This window comes from Prionailurus bengalensis, chromosome C1 (genome assembly GCF_016509475.1).
Source record: "Prionailurus bengalensis isolate Pbe53 chromosome C1, Fcat_Pben_1.1_paternal_pri, whole genome shotgun sequence".
Lineage (NCBI taxonomy): Eukaryota > Metazoa > Chordata > Mammalia > Carnivora > Felidae > Prionailurus > Prionailurus bengalensis.
In genome coordinates, this window is record NC_057345.1 from 162,514,933 (window position 1) to 162,535,478 (window position 20,546).

The 20,546-nt window shown below is 41.2% G+C and overlaps 1 protein-coding gene and 1 long non-coding RNA gene across 6 annotated transcripts in view; one reads left to right on the top strand and one right to left on the bottom strand.

Annotated features, from left to right (window-relative positions):
- MAP3K20 (mitogen-activated protein kinase kinase kinase 20) overlaps positions 1-20,407 on the top strand; it is a 186,523-nt gene extending 166,116 nt beyond the window's left edge. For 3 of the 5 annotated variants that reach the window (XM_043577065.1, XM_043577063.1, XM_043577064.1), the window contains exons 17-20: positions 8,959-9,075; positions 11,566-11,640; positions 14,486-14,636; positions 18,371-20,407. In XM_043577065.1, coding sequence (XP_043433000.1) covers positions 8,959-9,075; positions 11,566-11,640; positions 14,486-14,636; positions 18,371-19,071 — 1,044 coding nt within the window. In that variant the 3' untranslated portion in view covers positions 19,072-20,407. The remainder of the gene's footprint in view (positions 1-8,958; positions 9,076-11,565; positions 11,641-14,485; positions 14,637-18,370) is intronic. The other 2 variants (XM_043577067.1, XM_043577066.1) reach the window with 1 other exon arrangement.
- LOC122481467 lies at positions 7,065-13,436 on the bottom strand. Its single transcript, XR_006296860.1, has 3 exons — positions 13,182-13,436; positions 9,395-9,570; positions 7,065-7,423 (listed from the first exon to the last, which is right to left on the bottom strand). It is a non-coding gene; the product is annotated as an uncharacterized LOC122481467 (long non-coding RNA).
- Positions 20,408-20,546: the final 139 nt, after the last annotated feature.

Sequence of the window (20,546 nt, forward strand, 5' to 3'; positions counted from 1 at the left end):
TTTAAATTTGTGATGGTCTTTTAAAAATATTTGAATAGCCACAGTTGTTGACTCCATTGATGACAGGACATCTTTGCTTTCGAAGGTTTTCCAAAGCCACTGAAAGAAGGAAGACTGTGATAACTCAAAATGACTTGTGTTTTCTGAACAAAAAACTAGGTCTTGAGAATAATCAATTATAATAGGGACTGATTATTTGAAATGAAATTAAAAGCACTGCATTGGAAAAGCAAAGATGTACGACAACCATCTCAATCCCGTACGTCAGGATCTGGGCTGAGAACAGCTCAAATGGTAAACAATGCCTACCAACCAGGTCAGTGGTTTTTCTTCAAAGGTCATTAATTTTTGGCATCATCTCTGAAGTCACGGCAAGGGAGGGGAATTTAGTAGTCAGAAGAGCTGTTTTTATATTTTGAGTGTCCTGGGTAAAAGTCAATTTGCAGCCCATTTGTTAGCGTTTAAAAAAGCTTATAAGCAGTAATTAGGTAAGCTAGAACACCTTCTATGTTGTTCAAGAAATTCAGTCTTGAGAATAGATTCTGAGTTATTCAAAATCAATAGCAAGACTTACTCTTTTTTTTCCAAGGTGAATACCCAGCACCTTCCAATTTTAAAAAGAGTTTAAAAAAAATGAAAAAGTCCTTTCCAAACATGTCAACTAACATCTGAACCATTTCAGGTAGTGTGTAATGCATCATATGAGAGTACGTCTCACTTGATTTCTTTTACTTTATTTTAACTTCATCCCTAAAGTCCTTTTTTCATACATAACTGGAATAACAGCCCCCCAAAAGGCAATATAACAACCTTATCTCTACTGGTGTCTAGCTGGCACCAATCTGCCCTGACCTTAGACACAAGCCATTGTTAAGGGTATAACGCATTTACATATTTTGCAATAAAACATCAGTTATTTGCATTACTGTGTCAAGTTTTATTTGATTCTTTCACCTAAAAATGACTCATTTTCCTTTCTTGTATTTTAAAAACCAACTACTCTAAGCTTGTTTGAGAATAATCAAAAATTGCCCATTTAGCTAGAAGTCATTTTCTTTTCAAAAGGCAAATGTTATTTAATCTTTCAGCTGTTCATTGTGCCATCATAAATACTTTCTTTTCAGCACAGTTGTGGGGACTGAAATGAGCCCACTAATTGCCTCCCATTTCGACTGACATGTGGTGGTTTAGTGGAAAGAGAACACAGCAGGGAGAAGGAAATAGGAGGCTGAGAAAATGAGAGCTAATTATTTTCACTGCCTCATGTCAGGCTCTGTGTCAGCCTTGTTTTTACAAACTGGAAGGTTTAGCACTAAATAAAACAAACTGGCGTCATGTTTTTATATACTGGCAGTGTCATGGAAGCAGCTGCACATCTCAAAGACAATATAATGCCTGCGTTCGCATGGACACCATCTGACAGACACTGTGAGCCACGGCTAATGAGGACATCACAGTGGTGCCAAGTGAAAGGTGCTGAATTATGTATGATTCTTCATCAGTACAGCAATAGTCCTGTACATCATTATGAGACATTGTTTTGCTGAAGAGATTAAAACATTCTTAGTTCCAGACCCTGCAACCTATACGCGCTGAAAGAGGTTATTAATGGAATTTTTAGGGAGAGTTTCTTGTGGATTTCTTTTTGGTTGAAAAACAAATCTCGCGGGACAAAGCCGTGATGGGTCATGACACCGTATAGATAAAGAAGAGAAGCAAATTAACCATACTTGCATTATCTTCTTTTTAAAGGCAGCATAATAAAATAGAGAGTAGCGGGGTTATACATAATGATAAATAACCCAGGTGCTATCATGGGATGTTCCACTCTCCTGCCTTTAAAACAGCAGGTTTCAGCAGCTGAGCTAGATAATAGCAACGCATGTAAAGAAGCCTTCGGAGGCCTAAATCATCAACATCTTACTACTTTTAATACCAGCATGACCAACATTTCTACCGCATTTTTATTTCATCTTGCATTACTTCTTACATTTTCCAACAGGCACCTGCTAAGAGACTGTTTCCCTTCCCCCCCCCCGCCCCTCCCTTCTTGAATCTTAAAAAGTTTATTTCAACCTCTGTTTTATATTTTAAAACGTTTCCTCAGTACAGGCCTTTTTAAGGTGGAGAGGCCTCTTTGCTAGAATCCTGAGCAATCGCTGGTGGTTTCACTTTTTCTCCTCCCTGGGGGAAGGGGGTAAGACGGAGACGGGATTTTAAAACTCAGTGTCTTTACCATTAGACGGGGCATGCCCAGGAACTAAATTGTGGCCCCGGCGCAGCTAAGTGCACTTGCCGCAAATCGCTACATTTTCTGAGTCTCAGTCTACCCGTCTGTAAAGTGGAGACATGGCTGTCAACAACAGGGTAAGGCTGGAAGGGTTAAATAACACGGACAAATCTCAACAACATTATACCAAGTGAAAGAAGCCAAACATAGACAAGTACATAGTGTAAAGTTCCAATTTTGCCAGGTTCTAGAGCAGGCAAAATTAATCTATGGTGAGAGAAATGAGAAGAGTGCACACCTCCCCTTGTGTCCCTGCCAGGCAGGGACAGGAGACTTTCTAGGGTTGTGGGAATATCTGGCTTGTGGGGGTGGTTACACTGGTATGTACACAGGTCAAAATTCACTGAACTGTGCACTTAAAAATCGGTTCATTTTACTGTTTGCAACGTATATATTTCAATTAAAAAAAAAAATCTACCAAAAATGTTTTTATCTGTAACCTTCAGGTAGAAGTGATCTGTAGAAGGCTGAAAGCCTAATGTGGGGTCTGTTTCCTTCCGAAATGTCCTGAATAATCTTGTTCCTAGAGTCTCTCTGACTTACCTACACTGTTCACATTTGCAATAATATTTGAGTGGGGGGGGGGGAGGGAGGGAGGGAGGGAGGGAGAGAGGGAGAGAGGGAAATACCGTTGTCTCTGAACTGCCCAGAACTTGAAACAATATTTAAAGTTAATTTCTGTGCTATCTTCAATCCCTTTTTCTACTCGTAAAATTTACCTCTATATGGATCATTTCTTTGTACTCCCTCCCTCCCATCTTTTTTTTTTTTTTTTTTTTTTTTTGGTGGGAGGGAGAAGGGATGTCTATGTTTGGAATCACTTGTTCTAGCTTGGAACTCCAAAGAATTTTAAACAGCTTGCAAAGAATGTAATAGTGATTTCTCACAAAGAGATACTTAATCTAGCATTAACTGAGTGTTGTTTGGGGTTTTATCTTCACAGTGTTAAGAGTTTCTGTTTTACTTGGCCAGTAATCTTAATTCAGAAAATTTTTTAACATAATTGGCAATACAGAAGCAGTTCAGATGGAATGCTTTCTCCTCCTCCATTAACCACACACTTGATTCTAAAATTATCCAGGTATTTCAGCAGCTGCCCAGATAAATAGTACATATCCTGGGCACCCAACGGAGCTGTCTTTTCATCAGTTTCCAATGCAAAAACTCCCCTCTTCCCAACAAAATTCCATTCATTTCTTGTAGATTTGCATGGAGAGGCAGATGATCCAATTAGTGGAAAGGTTTGGATTACCATTTTTTGTTATTCAAAGCCAAGAACATCCCAGGGCCCAGTACTGCTCCTGTGCCAGTGCCTTTTTCCTACTGGTTAGTAAGAGCATTCCCTAGAAATGTGCATCAAGATACAAATTTGAAGAGTGAGACTGTGGGAATCTGGTCATGGAACAGAAATCCACAGTAGTCAGGACCGGTCCCCATGATCTGCTTGTGCAACTAGATGGGAGCGGGTTTTTTCTGGTTTGAAAAGTGGAAGTCATGCCGGGCCACAAAGCCTAAGCCAGGGCTGGCGGAAAGTGTTTGTGATTCCAAATACTGGCCAGAGAAATCAAGAAGAGGAGCATAAAGACAGTGGACTGGCACCATATGCACTTTTAACAAGGATCTTTGTCAATAATGGAGGGAACATAGGCTATGCTGGACTTATTAGAGACTCCGTATTTCAGTTTCTGCCATGGAGACTTATAAAGAAATTCACCAACATAATCTTGACTGTTTGTTGACTCTGGAAGATGGAACTCCCCTGCACTGTAATTCTTACTTCTGTTTAACCCACAACAAGGAAAAGTTCCAGATTCAGAAAAGACTGAGGATTTGGAGACCTGCTCCTCATAGCACCAAGAGACTACCTTAGATCAGTTCCGAACTCCATCTCCTTCTGTCTGTGAGATCTTGGTCAGATTTCCCCATCTCTCTATGCTTCAGTTTCCTCATCAAGATAAGGCTCTCAGGCTGTCAATCCCATTTCATAGCCACCGTCCTCCAGACATCCGATGGTTCCTATTGGTAGGGTCGCATTAGGACCTGCTGAAGCAGGAAGGGGCAGAATTGGTGTTCTATAATCCATCTATGTGAGAAGATACAAGTTTATTCCTTCTGTTTATTTCATAAGACCAGTCATTGTTACGGTGCCACTGTCTACATCTTTTTTTTTTTTTCCCCAACACTGATACCAGACTTTGGTGCCCTCTGGGTGCCCAAGTAAGATGCTCTGACCGCACCTGCCTACTCTGGCCAGAGCCCTTGTCTAAACACTCTGTACTTTCTCGCTTGTCAAAGCTTACTCAACTTCTGGCCCATTCCCTTAGATCGCTGCTAGATGGTGGGGTGGCTAGTCTAATAAACTAATTGGAGCTGTGTTGGTGACTAATGTTGGTAATGATAATTACAATTGCTCCTTTCCAAGCTCCTTATTTGGCTCTGGCACTGTGCTGGGCACTTTATTTACATTATCTCATTTAATCCTCATTCAACATACTTGTGAATAGAAACACCAAGGTCCAAACAGGTTATATAAGTTGGCTAAGGTTGGGGGGAAAGTGACAGAAATGGAATTCAAGCTCCGGGAGCTGGACTTTCAGCTGTCATCTTTCATCTCATTCCCTGCTACTCCCCCAGTCATGGCTTAATGTATACTCTTTTTCTATATTATTTCTATCTTAATCATCACCATCAACCCTTTAAACCAAATGAGTAACAGTGCCATTTCAGACTGCCAGGGGTGAAATGGTTTTGGGAAAGAAGTCCTTTCGGGCCCCCAAAGGCTCTCAGAATACAGAGCTGTCTGCTTTTGATTTCTGCCTGTCAGGACTGCGAGTTGTTCACAAGACGTCCAAAGTGACTCTTGAATGTTTCCGATTCATAAATCAATACCCACATTTCTGTCACTAACATCAAGCCCAAATCAATAGTTCACCCTGGTAAAAGTGAATGGCTTTTACATCTGAGCCCACATTCCCACTACCTGGTCCCTACCACTACCAAGAAACTGAAAAGGCAGCAATTTTGCACGTAAGATCCTATATTAGGCTCATAAATATGTTGTTACTTTTAGCGATGTTCTTGATGATTTAATTCATGTTACTGCTATGAAAACCTTTTCAGTGATCGATTGGTCAAGAACTCATCACATGGCATCCTGTCTTTGTTGGGTCCTGTAGAATTCAATACTTTGTTTAAATCCTGGTAGTTGCGAGCAATGCAATTCATTGACAACTTAATGACTCGCTGTGTAGCAAAAATGCAGAGAATACCTGCGGGTAATAGGAAACTGAGCAGAATTTAAAGAATTCCATGACTTGATTTGAGGGTTACTTTTCTTAACTAGGCAACAGTGAAATCACAGATGCCCCCCCCCCCAAAAAAAAACCTAGAATTATGTCAGGGCACTGACAGATTAAGTTAATAATTGAAGTGAACACTGCATATTTTCTTTCCCACCCAGGTTTGTAATTTAATGACATGGATAATGCCCCCCTTGTCTTACAGTGCCTTTGAGTATAGTTTTATTGCTTCTGTCTCTATCTTTTATGGTTCAGGCAAAAGCCTTTCTTTCAGATAAGAGAAAGAATTTGAAAAGTAAAAAGGTCTATAACCCTATTATGGGGACCCTTGTTTTTCCAAGTTGGACTCTGGGGAACAGGGAAGCAGTTGCTGCAGGAGAGGACCTGCGGCCACTTGCTTTTTCAGTTGTATTAGCAAAATCTTCCCTGGTCCTGCCCCCACTTGCCTGTTGTCAATAGCTGGTCCCATTGTGGAGCTCTGAGAACCGCCCAGTGAGTACATCCTGCCACCTCTCCCAATTGCCCTTCCCTATTGGCAGCTTCTCCAACTCTGGAGCCAGGTGGCCTTGTGCTATTATAATCCCACCTCTACCACTTAATGGCCAGGAGACCCTAGGAAAATTCCTTTATTTACCTGAGCCTCATTTTTCTCACCTAATGGGAAAATAAACCTAACTTGCAGGGTTACTGTGGATCTCAAACAAAAATAGCACAAAGTACCCAGCAGCATGCCTGGAGCAGATTAAGCACACCAACAATGTGAGTTCCCACCTGTCAGCAACCCCTTCTCAACAGAGAGCTCCTCTGAGCGCGTGCACAGGCCGGTCTATGGCAGGCCTGAGGTCAAGGAGAGTTCTCAGGCTGTGAGGTGGGAGAGCCGAGGGCCTCGGGCATTTACACAGCCTGAGGTCTTTCACCTGTGATTTGGCTAACTTCGTTCCAAAACTGGACAGGCAAAAGAAACAGAACTAAGTCACCTCATCTTTCCTAAGGCTTTTTATTCCAGCCACTGCTTGAGGAGGCTCTTGCCATGTCAGAGAAGTGCAGTCATGACTTCAAATAGTCATTATGCTGCCCAGTTACCTCAGGGCTCCCGCTGCCCAGGGAGCAGCCCCAAAACGGAGAAATACTGAGAGATCTGTCCATTCTGAGTGACTGATCTGACTTCTGTTAACCGAAAACTGGGTTTTCACATTACTGAATAGACCTTTTCCTTCACTAATTGGCTCTCCATCTTGTGAATGTGGTTCGGCAAAGAGGGTGACTCCCCTCAGGCACGTGCCCTGCTTGGTTGTGCAATTTATCTAGAAGTTTTCCTAAAACAAAGGGCTCCCCCAGCTTTCTGCTGAAGCCAACAGGTTTTCAACAGCCTCTTTGTTAGTGCTTTTCCATAATAATTTTGTCTGAGCTTGCTCAGGAGACATTCCAGGTCTACTCCTATGAGAGCATTTTCTAGTTTCAGCATGTAAGGTGCTCACTACATTATCCTTAACCTCTCAGAATCCTTCATTCTTCAAGTAACGTAAAAGAGAAGGTGAATTTATGGTTCAGGGGTCAAATTTGGTGCAAAGACATGGCGTATTTCTCCTTTTCATTGCACACACAGTGTTTATCTGCCAACATTTTTATTATTATTCATACAGCCAAGTTAAAAAAAATATTTATAATGAATCCTCCCCTACCCGCTAAATGCAACCATTAGCATTTTATTCTACTTGCCTTATCACATAGATGTCCATCTATCACTGTAGCCATATACCAATCTTCATTTTTTTGATGCAAGTCAAAGTTATTTGCAGACACCAATACACTTCCTCTTAAATATCTCAGTACGCTAGAGTTCAAGAAGAAATGCACACATCTTAAGTATACATTCGCTGAATTTTGACAAATGCATATGCCTATATGACTCAAACCCCTGTGAACAGCGTATTAGCCCCCCATAAAGTCTCACCATGCCCCTTACCAGTCAATCCCCATCTGCAGAACCAACCTTTTCTGAAATTTTTCCACTGCAGATTGGTTTTATCTGTTCTAGAATGTCACATAAACGGAATCCTTAGTATGTTTTTTTTTTTTTTGTATAAGACTTCTTTCACTCACTGTAATGGTTCTGAGATTTTATCCATCTTGTTGCATGTGTCAATGATCTGCTCCTTTTGTGTTGCTGAGTATCATTCCATTCTGCGAATATATGACACTTAACTCATTCTCCTAATGAACACTTGGCCTATTTCTAGGGAGCTTTTAGTTTTGTTTTTTTGGGTTTTTTGTTTTTTGGCTATTATGATAAAGCTACTCAGAGCAACACTGTACAAGTCTTTTTTCATTTCTCTCGGGTAAATACCTAGGAGTTGAATTTCTGAGTCATCAAATAGATGTATGTTTATACATATGGATATATGTTTATAATAAATTGCCAAACCCTTCCCCAGAGCGACTGTACCATTTACACTTCCACCAGCAATCCAGTAGCTCAAAATCCTGGCCAACATTGGATGTTATCCATCTTAGCCATTTGGTGGGCATATAGTGGTATCTCATTGTGGGGACATTTTAATTTACATCCCTGGTGACTAATGATATAGAGCCCTTTTTCATTACATGGTGGTTTTACTGAAAATTTAATTAACGTGACATCATTTTTAAAAATCGAGAGGTTTCACATAAGAATCCAGATATCCAGCTTTTTGGGAAACATTAAAGGACCTAGCAAGACTGAGGTCATATTCCCACATGGGGACAAGCAACAGAAGCTGAGTAATGGCTGTCCCTTTAGGGCAGCTGCCCTTTAGACCCCCAGAGTCCTAACCCTCCTGTAACTCCCCAACACATGAGCCAGTTATCAGTTGCCATACATCACATTTGCAGGGTTCCCTCTGTTAAGAGGAAAGTGAGCTATTTCTTGAGCCCATATTATTATCAACACTGGCAAAGTGAAAGTTAAATCAAAAGGGCCTTGTATTTCAAAATGGGAAGTCCACATTTCTTTGTACGAATAAAAAAATATTCCTACAACGTTTAATATGTAAATTAAATGGGTCTATTTTGAAAGATGACAATTTAGGGCTCTATAATGAAACTGCCTGGCTTTACTCATTTTCATTATTAAATGCCTGGTCCCTTTAGGATTTTGAGTTTGCAACTCCTATAACAATAGAACATTTACATTGATAAATTATGTCTCAAGACTGCACTAACTGGGGGTTGTTTAAATATATAAAGAGATCTAATTTCATGTCCTTTTTTCAAAAAAGGAAAAAAAATTACCTCAATATTTCATTCAGGAAACTTCATGTGTTATAAAACATTGGGACTAGAAAAATTGTTTCACTCTCTGAAATTCTATAATTTTGCTTTTAATTCTAGGATTGTAAGTGGAAAATGTATATGGAGATGGATGGGGATGAAATTGCAATAACCTACATCAAAGATGTGACATTCAACACTAACCTACCTGATGCAGAGATTTTAAAGATGACAAAGGTAGGGTTCTATTTACGGCTTAAAAGCTTTCTTGAATTCACAGATATCAAACAAAGACATTAAAATCCCCCAGCAGTGTGCTTTTGTGCTTGTAGATGTTCACGTCAGCTCAGCCTCAAGCTGCCTGTTGAAAGGCACATTTTATTTAGCCGATTGAGATCATAATAGTTTTTTGTTAAAATTCCACTTAGGCTGTGTGAACTAAAAAGTACTACAAGAAAGTGTCGTTTAAATTTTTTTTGTATTTTCTTCTCTATTTCTTTATGCTTACTCTGTCATTTGTTAAAGGAAAGAAAATGCCAATGGTGAAAATATTTACCTCAAATTTGAGGTCATTTTTTAAACTTTGAAAAACTTGTGCGGAGGAAGGCTTTCTTGGAGGACTGAGGTGAGGTTATTCAGGAGGCACCTGCTGATGTCTTCATAGCTTCCTTGAGTTCACACCTCCGGCCAGAGAACACCTCACTACTTCAGGGTCAGTGGTAGAAGCATACCCTTTACAACACAAAAGACAGATGGAGAGAAATGCTTAGCTTCTCCTCAAAATGGAAAAAAATTCAGTTCTGTCCCAATAAATCTGAAAAAATACATTTGAGACTTCAACAGGAGCAAGTCAACAACTTGGGTGAATAACCATGCTATCCATCAGACCATCACTTGAAACTTCACATAAGCCACTCTTTAGTACGTGATGAACTGTGTATTTGGTTACAGTGAAGAAAGTGGGGTGGGTAGCAGAGAAGAACCTGGGTACAAACACAAGTGGGGAAGCGAAGAGTCTTCAAAGTCACAGCATTAGACTTGCAAATGTGTTCCCTTCCCAGGCATAAGATTGCTAAACATCCAAGTCCTTTTAATTTACAAGTGTATTCATCAAGTCGATTGATTTGATATTCATTGTTGGAATCTTCTGAGTAACTGGGAGTCATTTCAATGGTGTTATTTATCTGTAAAGGTTATGATCTGGTTTTAACTTTCCTTTATTTTGTTGGGACATGATGTTTTGATGTCTTAAAGGCTGGACAGATCCTTGCTCCTTCCCCCCAACCTATGCCATTTAGAAGCAAGATCCAAGTCCTTGTCTGCTAACAGAAGGAAGCCACTCACAGCAAAAATGACAGGGTACAGGTCTAAAGCCAAATACAGGTGTTTCTGGTATAATGCCACATATGCACTCCCAAAGAACCACATCTTGTACAAAATCACACACAACATTAACTGGGGGCTATAGGAAAAACAGGATTGGGGGAGACCATTCAAAATCTGTAGAACTTTTAACATCAACAGAATCATAACAATACTAATTAAAAAAAGAGAAAAGGAAAAAAAAAACCTAGTTAAATCTCTACCACATGTGCTTTGTACTCATCTCAAGGCCAGTCATTTGTAGCCTTAAGTATAGAATGAAGGGGTGGAGGGTGGTTAAAAGAGTGGAGATTCACTTATAATAAAAACCATTTTCATCAAAATTAAAATGGGATCCAAGGTGTCAGGGTGAAAAAGTTTCCCTCTGCCCTTCTAAGTTCTTGGGCTGGTCTAATAATTAAATTAACATAAGACAGATTAACAGGAGAAGAATTTAATTTTGTACATACAGGAGCCCCAAAGATGTGAGACTTACGGGCAAGTCAGGAAGCTGAGGCTAATATATGCTGTCCTCAGCTAAGGAATGAGCCAGGGGCCTGGGGCTTCAAAGACGGGAAGGCAATTCACAGGAAGATAACAAGAGCAGATGTTTGGTAGTTAGAAGCTTGCCCTGCCATGCAGATAGGTCTTTCAGATAAAAAAAAAAAAAAAAAGTATCTCTGATAAAAGCTCTCTTTCTGGGCCAGGTGCCCTATCTAAATTCTTTCAGGCAGTTATGGGAGAGGTAAAAGTTTTTCTTGAGTCTTCTGGGTTTTGATGGTCTTCAGCTAAAAATACAATACACCTGCCAAAGTGCTATGTTTTGGGGTGACATAGTCTCCTGGTGAAAGGCATAGGCTTCTTCATTAATCCTTTCATTTAATACTGTGGGGAAATGTTGCCACAAAGCAGCCTTTGCATGCACAGCCTTGCTGGATAGCCTGATACAGTGAAAAGCAGAGTAGTTGTTGAAACTACTAACCCAGCCATTGCTTGCATTCAAAGAAGGCACTTCTGAGTCTGTATCGTTAAGTCTTTCTCTTAATTATCAGAAAGCTTTCTACTGATGCTTCAAAATATTAGCATGAATAATGAATGACCTAATGATAGGGTTGAGTAGTATATCAGAAAAGAGAAGATCGTGGGACTAAGACTAGATGTTCACAATTACAGAAAAAGAGGTCTTATGAAAACTAACATCCAAGACATTAGCACGTTGTGAGTAATCACACGGGAACCAACACCATGACTTTCATGATAATCTGACATTATACCCTATTTGCCAATTGCATATGGCACAGCTGGCCTCAAAGATCCATGCCATAGTAGGGCAGGCACTAGACCATCCTAACTTTTGTTTTTCAGCCCCCCTTTGTAATGGAGAAGTGGAATGTAGGAATAATGGAAAATCAGACTGTAGAATGCACTGTCACATATGAGGTAAGCTTGGGGTTGGGCAAGGGCGGGATGCTGGTGGCTTTACCATCAGTTTCTTAGTAGGAATTTATTAGTTCCCTCAACAGTGCTTAAAATTGGAGGAGAAATTATTTAACCAACATGAATATGGGAAGATTAACATAATTACTCTAACAAAATGTTGGTAAGGAAAGAGAACAGGATATTCTTGCCTAGGTAAAGATTGAGACAGTAATATATCCATTCATCAGCTAATGACTGAACATCTACATGCTGTGTAACATGTTAGGTACTGGGGTTATACCAAACAGTGACCAAACCAAAGCTCTGCCTTCTTAGTGCTTAGAGTTTAGGGGTAGATCAGCGATTCTTCACAAGGACAGAGAACAACTTCTACTGTCACCTGGTGGGGAGAGAGGTCTATTCTCAAAAACAGATTCCATATATTTTATATATGGATAAATAGAAAAACTGACACTTTAAAAAATATGCTACTAAGATTAAAATTCACATATTTAGCAAATACCTGACAGTTACTCTTCTATGATTAGGGCAGACTAAATCTATACTCTCTCTTGAGGTTCCAATGAGAGGAGATCGATAATAAATAGGTAAGCAATAAGCAGAGAGTGATAAGTGGTAACCAGAAAATAGTGAGACTTGGGCCATGAGACTGGGTGGTTAGTTAGGGAAGGCCTCTCCTCTGAGGAGGAGGCAGCAAGAAAGAGCACAGGAGAGTCAAGGCCAAGCTCCTGAGGCACAGAGGACAATGACAAAGCTCCCGAAAGGGGCAGGCTGGATCACAGAGGTTCGTGGGGCCACAGTGAGGAGTTTGGATTTACTATAAACACAATTGGAAGCCAATGGGGTGTTTTAAGCAGTCTATTGCTTAAAATAATCTAATTATGTTTTTAAAATCAACAATATCTTCGGGTGCCTGGGTAGCTTAGTCGGTTAAGCGGCCAACTTTGGCTCAGGTCATGATCTCATGCTCTGTAGGTTCAAGCCTGCATCGGGCTCTGTGATGATGTCTCAGAGCCTGGAGCTGCTTTGGATTCTGTGTCTCCCTCTCTCTCTGCCCTAACCCCACTCACACTCTGTCTCTTGGTCAAAAATTAATAAGCATTTAAGTCTTTTTTTAAAAAATCAGCAATATCCACATGGCTGGTGGAACATAATGCTTTACAAGGTAGAGAAACCCTGCAGGAACAGGGGGGAGGGGAAGAAGTAGACCCCAGAGTCTCATGACACATGGAGATATTATATTAATATGCATCTGCCATCAAAAGGACATGCATTTCATTCATTCATTTTATTATTCATTCAGGAAACATTTGGTAAGGATCCACCAAGACCCAGGCACTATAACAGGAGTTTACACCTGTTTTATCCCATTAACGTTGTATAAATACTGAGAGATAGGCAGCATTAACTTTCATAGGGAAAACAGGCTCAGAGAGATAGAACGAGGTCCCGAGGTCTGGGGTGGTCGGTGGAGTCACACCCAGGCTCTCAGACTATAAACAGTTTCCACTATTCCTCAGCTGTCCTACCTGTTCCCTTACCAGCAGTAAGATGAGGGAAGTCAGCCTGTAAATGGACTCCATGCACTGCTGCATTGTGATGGTCTTCTGAGCCACCAGATTGGCTCTGATTCAGCATTGGAAATCCATACCCTGGCTAGTCCACTTATCCAGGGTGATCTGATGCCGGAAGCCAATGAGTATTACAATAGTTCCTTATCCTCACCAGCCAGGGAGCACAGCTTGTCAGGGATGAGGTGCCTGAGAAATAGCATTAACTGTCAAAGTGCTGCTGGTAGGACATAAAACCTAAATAAGAACAGTTGATTGGTCCTGAGAAACATGGAATCTAGACTGTTGTGGAACCTGTTGACCAGCCCCCACTATGCAGGAGAGCCTTCTTTTTAGTAACTTTTCTTCTCCTCTCTCCTTCCTCTTCCTCCTTCTCCTTATACTCTGTGATGATGTGCTACTTGTGTCTGTAATTGTCACTGCAGGGTTTTTTAAACATATTTTCATAACCATATCAAAGTCTGAGAGGCTCCTGAACCTGATTTGTGACACCCGGTGATGAAGGGTTTCAGGATGAGAAGGTGGTGTGTCTTGATCTGGTATCTTCTCCTTTTTCTAGTCCTTATTTTTACCTCCCTACCCAGTCTCACTTTTCTATCTGTTACCCTGCACCCTCCATGGGGATAATTATCCACCAGACTGCCCACACCCACTCAGTTACCCTGCTGATCAAAGGCAGTCGTGGGCAAAACAGGGGTCAGATTTTTATGTATTCAAATCTGTCTTCAAGTACTCTAAACAGAAGAAATTGTTTTTCAGTCCTTAGTAAGCAAAAAGGTAAGTTGAGATTCGCCAGATAGAATAAATTCTGGGAGATGACAACGACATTTTGAACTACTATAATCCACTAAGGAATAAAGTGGTCAGAACTTTCCTTTTAGGAGCCCCTGGGTTGGCTCAGTTAAGCACCTGACTCTTGATTTCGGTTCAGGTTATGATCTCTGGGTTGTAGGATCAAGCCCCACATTGGGCTCTGGGCTGAGACAATGGAGCCTACTTGAGATTCTCTCTCTCCTCTCTCTCTGCCTGTCCCCTGCTCTTGTGCATGCACACGTGTGCTCTCTCAAAATAAATTAAAAACAAACAAAACACTTTCCTTTTAATCAGATTACCATATTTAGGCAGGCTGTTATTTCACCTAATGCATTATGATAATAGTGTTCTCAGGAGTTAAATGGGAGTGACATAATAACTTGAGTTCTTTTCTTCCTGTTTTATAACCACCAGCATGTCGTTGTTTCTCTCTCTCTCTCTTTTTTTTTTTTTTTTTACAGAGTGATGTTAGAGCTCCAAAGAGCACTAAACATGTCCACTCAATTCAGTGGAGTAGAATGAAACCTCAGGATGAAGTGAAAGCCGTTCAGCTTGCCATTCAGACACTACTCCCCAACTTAGAGGGCAGCTCTAGAAGCAGGTCTGACTCAAGTAAGTTAGAGATGTGTGCTAGACTAGATTCCAAAACCTTAAATATCAATTTCTCATACCAGGGATAAGTGCCAGTCTGGTAACAGACAATATAAGACTTCCTTCTTCTATTTTTAGAATATTGGTCTTATACACATACTATATGAACAGTAGTGTTTATGGGCTTATAAATATTAGCATATTACAATAAATTTCAGTATTTGGATAACTATGATAAAGACGAAAATTAATAATTCTGTTATACTGGTAAATAAGTATATGTCTATTTATACACTGACATATTTCGTTTCCCAAATCATAGACAGATATTAATCTTCCGTGTCCCGCAAACATTCCTATGAAACCAATGCGATTACTGGGGCAATTTCTTGTGTCCTGAACACCACCGATACATCAAAGCATAAGAATGACAGGGGAAGGGTAGGAGGAAGGGAGGAAGAGAGGGGAATAATAAAGGTAAGGGAGGACAGAGAAAGAGAAAACATGAAATGCATATAACGGACAGTAGTGACAGTAATTACAGATGCTACACTGAAACAATTTAGAAATTACACAGGGGAAGCCTGGCTGCCTTGCTGTTAAATTGGTCATTATTTGGTAGATTCAGGGAAGAGGTCCTGACCTTCACCTTCACAGATGTCTAGAAATTCTAATACAACCCAGAGTTAGGCTCTGGGGGACTGCAACAAGCTAACAGATGCATGGAAGTTGGGTGCATAAACCCCCATGCAATTCACTTTTTACCAGGAGAAATATACCTGCCCAGCGAACCAGAAATACATGTTTCCTGATCAGTGCATTATTTTTCCTGGTAAGAAAACATACCTGAAAAGCCATATCAGAAGGTTCTTTGATGGCATGGAAATAAAGTACCCCGATGACTGCTGTCACTGAGTTACGAGAACCTAGCTAACCGTCCTCTACTCTCAGGACTAGCTTACCAACTGGACCAGATCTTTCCATACGTCGGCCAGCTGGGGGGGGGGGGGGGGGGGCAGTTGGTTTGGTTTTTTTCTTTCACAATGAATCATGACAAGACATTCTGGCCACCATGACTGAACTGGAGTGTTCACGAAGCCTTCTCGGCTACACACATATTTTCAAACCTCTCTTAGGTCAAGCTGTTTCTACACACCACTAACCCAGGTAATGGGTGTTGATTCTCACTAGTGGCCCCTACCTGGAGCATGGCATTTCTAAGTTCTTTTATTTGGTAATCCAACAATCTCTTCTTGCATGCCTACTATCACTTTTAAAAGGACTTCTTACTATAATAATTTTCCCCTCCCAAATAATTAATATTTACTGGCCACATTTTACTTCTATAAGGGCTTTCATTGCTACGATTCTATTTGATCCCTACAACACTCCTGTGCAATCTGTGGGCGTCTTCTCTCTCCACTTCTGCTATATTTTTCCCTTTTACTAAAAGCTGGTTTTCTGTTTCCCCAGCCACAGGACTCATAATAGCTGCCAACTACCTCCAAGTTTTACATGGTTCAAATCCCACCACTTTGAGAATCACCAAATACTTCAACAGTCCCAATTCTAGATTTCCTGGAGGAAGACTGTTGCTGTTTTTTCCAAGCATTCTCTTCTGGACCAATTAACTCTATCAGCAGGAGGAGGTGGTGGTGGGTAGCATAGCCCAGTGGGGGACGCAGGTGGTGAGGACATCCTGTGCAGTGAACTGTAGCCATATGGGTGGAAACAGGGGAGAGACATTCCCCAAAGAGGACAATAAGCAGATGTCTGACAAGTGTCCTGTACCTCTCTGATATCTAAATCTTTTGGGAGAAAGCAAATTATTTCTCTAAGAGAGTTAGGAAACGTCAATACCCTTCAATCTCCCAGTAGAATGGCTTTGGATAAACCTTTCCCTCTATTATTAACTGGAGAGGTTGTGGGATAAAAGCAGAGAGTGACCCCCCGCCCCCCCATGGCTCACTTCAGTTTTAGCTAGTTTGCCTCCCCTTCCTTCTTCCTTGTATTTCTTTTTCGCTTTTGCTGTGAAAACTCAGAGGACACCACCTGGACCAGTTAGGATATATTTTTTAGCTGCAAGTAACAGAAAATCCAACTTCAACTGTCTTCCTCCCAAATGGACCAAAGTGCAGTCCCAGGAACAGTAGCCTCAGGATCAATGGGAACTTGTTAGAAATGCAAATTCTCAAGCCCAACCCCAGACCTGATGAATCAAAAACTGGGAGGAGGGACCAGCAACCTTGGCATGCAAAAGCTCTGAAACACGGGTTTCGGCTGTAATAAAACAGTTATCTTCTGGACTGAAGAATTCCAGAAGGCAGCTGGGCTCAGGTCCAGTGAGAGAAGCTGGCTCACTCATGTTGAGGACCAGGAACAAACCTCTCCTTCCTTCCGCTCTGCCATCTTAGTATGTGCCTTTGCCTACCGCCTAGCTCTGCCACATTTACTGTCGCTACACAAAGATACGGCAACGTGCAGAGGCCACAAAAGGCCGATGCCTTCCCTGCTCTCCTGTCCAGGGGTGAGAAAGACCTGCCTACACGCTGCCAGCAGACCACCTCTCAAGTTGCCTCGGCCAGAACTGAGCAACTTGTCCAGTCCTAAACATGATATCACTGCATCTGGCTCAGGCCAATCAAAGTCTGCCACTAGAGCCAGAATGTGGTCAGCGTCCCCCACTGTGCATGGCTCCAGCAGGGGGTTGGATGCAGGACAAAATGAGGGCTCTGTCAGAAGCTAAAATTTCAGAGAAATCAAGGGGAAGGCAAGAAGGCACTGCGGTTGCGTGAAGCTGTGAGGAGTGTCTGGACACAGCAGGTCAACCCGTGCAGGGCAGTGAGGGAGGCTGCTTGCTGGGAGTCAGGAGTGAGCGGGCTTCTATTCCTCTCCAGAACTCATGGCAAGAACAGCCCAGGGAGGACTACAGGGAACTCAAGAATGTGGGCAATATGGTTCAGGCCCTGGGGGAGGCAGAAAAGACCCAAGGAGGGAGGCACTTACTTATTCACTGAAATAGAGCTTACCAAATGGTTCCTGTTAATTCACCATTTTCTTTTACCTTAACTTCTCTTCCTGTTTGCTGTGAGGCTTCATTTTTCATGGATTAAAAACAAAAACAAAAAAACCATTTCTTATTCCTGGGCCTCAGAATCTCTCCTCTGGAGATGTGAACAGTCTTTCTTCCAAGCAATCCCTAGCTGTCTCAACTGGCTGGAACCCAATTTCTTTTGTCTGCACTGAGGGTTCTTGAGGATTTAAAAGTGCCTGGTGGCAAAAAGCCTTTCATTTACTGAACATGCCCTTACCATCCAAAACACACCAAGAGCAATCTCTAGAAGTGACAACATGGCTAAGTGGGAAAAAGATGGGTTTTAGATGCAGAAAGACCTGGATTAGCTGAGTGACCTTGGGCAAGTTACCTAGCCTCCCAAGCTGCAGTCTCCTTGTTTACAGAATAAGATTATTAGTACTTACCTGAGAAGATTATTGAGAGGATTAAATAAGGTCATGTAATTAAAGCCTATGGAACAATGCCAAGCATATAACATATACTCAGTAAGTACAATCACCCTTATTTTTTAAAAAGTGTTTCTAATAATAAAGGAATGTCCTTATACCTAGCCTAGAACTTCTCTGAATGGTAAAGATTGAAGCATCCAAACAGGCTTGAATTATCTCAAGGCAGTCTTATGAATCAGACCTGCAGCTTACAGTGGCTTAAAAGATGCTCACTTCCATTTCCTCTGCAGGTGCTGATCGCCAGTGGCTGGATACTCTGAGGATGCGGCAGATTGCATCCGATACTTCTTTACAACGTTCTCAGAGCAATCCTATTCTGGGGTCACAGTTCTTCCCATATTTCAATGACCAGGATTCCTATGCTGCTGCCGTAAGGCGGACCCAGGTGCCCATTAAGTATCAACAGATTACACCTATAAACCAATCCAGAAGCTCCTCTCCTACTCAGTATGGACTGACCAAAAACTTCTCTTCTCTGCATCTCAACTCCAGGGACAGTGGCTTTTCCAGTCTTCCAAGTGACAACTCTTTAGAGAGGGGTCGGTACTCAGAGAGAAGCAAAAACAAATATGATCGTGGTAGTGCATCACTCAATTCTTCTCCTAGGGGAAGGTACAGTGGGAAAAGTCAGCATTCCACTCCTTCAAGAGAAAGATATTCTGGAAAATTCTACGGGGTTTCTCAGTCAGCACTCAATACTCACCAGTCGCCTGACTTTAAGAGAAGTCCAAATGACTGCCACCGGTCCAGGACCATACCGGGGATGCCTCTGCACACAGAAACAGACTCAAGAGCCAGTGAAGAGGAGAGCAGAGTCAGCGAAGGAGGATGGACAAAAGTGGAATACCGAAAGAAACCTCACAGGCCCTCTCCTGCCAAGACTAACAGGGAAAGAGCCAGAGGAAACTACCGGGGAAGGAGAAACTTTTGATGAACTGAACTAGAGAAGTTTTCTTAAGCAGGTTTTTTTTTTCCTTTTCTTTTTTTCTTTTTTAAGATGTAATGGATTTTGATAATACCTTCAGACAGAATTAACAAAAAGACAACTTTTCCAATTTTGGATTTAGGAAATGCCTTCTAATTGAGACTACAGCCAAACCACAGCTAAAATGATGGATGTTGGCTGCCAAGGATGATAACTAGACTTCAACATAACTATACATACCTGCATCCCCACACCCCAAATTAACATTTTGACAGGAGGGGATATGCCACCTCATTTCCCTAACCACCGCCATTCTGGTTAGCAGGGCCTGGGCTAGGGTGAGGTTCAGTGGGGCATTTGTCTTGGGTGCAAAAGGGGGTACCAGGAAGCTTGGTAATCAAGATACATAACATTCTAATGCAATATTTAAATAAATGAAAATTAATGCAAAAATTCTGTGATAAACAAATCAAAATTCTACATAAATATAGGATCAGTATTACTGATTTTCCCTCTTGTCTTAGACCCCGGTATGGCTTGGTAAGGCACTGTTACTGTAGATCCTATTTTAAAACTTTGATATTTTGTTCATCATGAATTTTTGCATTAATTTAAAAAATACTGCATTAAAATATCATTTACCTTGATTACTGAGATGTTGGGAGTTTTTGGTTGTTTTTCTTGAGGCCTCCTTAAATTTTGTGCCCTAGGGAAGGGCCTCACTTGCCTTACCCGCATCCTGACACTGCTGGTTCGTATTTATTTTAGTAAGGTATTTGGATTCTTATCCTGGTCAGAGCTGAAGTAATTTGGCTTGTCATTTTTAGACAATAAAAGAGGTTATTGAACTTAATCTTGATTATGATGCATATCTCCTTCATTAAGACTCATCTGAAACCAAAGATCTAAACTGCCTAGGAGATTTGTGGTTACTGCTTTTCCAAAGCTCCCAGGGACTGCTTTTGAATATTATTTTCTACATTTTACTAAAGGAGAAGCAAAGAGGGAAAAAAAAGTCCATAAAGACCCCCTGGAATGTCAGAAATCTAAAATCTGAAAGAAAACAGACACAGAGTGGGATAATAACGTCACAAGCCACAAGCCAAAGAAATTTAAAATTACCAACATCTTTAACACAAGCCAGTAAATGCCATCCTTGCAGCAAGAAAGCTCTAAGCAGCTGGGGGAAAAGAGGTAACCGGTACAGGTGGGAGGAAACTGCCTGCCGTTTAGGACAGGAATCGTGAGATCCAACTTAGGAAATTCTTCATTGTTTACAATTCAGAAAGTCAGGAGGAAATAAACTTTTATGTCAAATAAATAAATGTTACATTCCAATACATTCTGAGATTCTGTTCAACATTCACTAACCCTGAATATCCAGTGTCCTTTGCCTGCACAGGATTCTCAGTGCTCTGTAGAAATTCAAATGCCACACTGGTACTTCTATGGGGTTGAGTTCTCTCTTAATAGAAACCAGT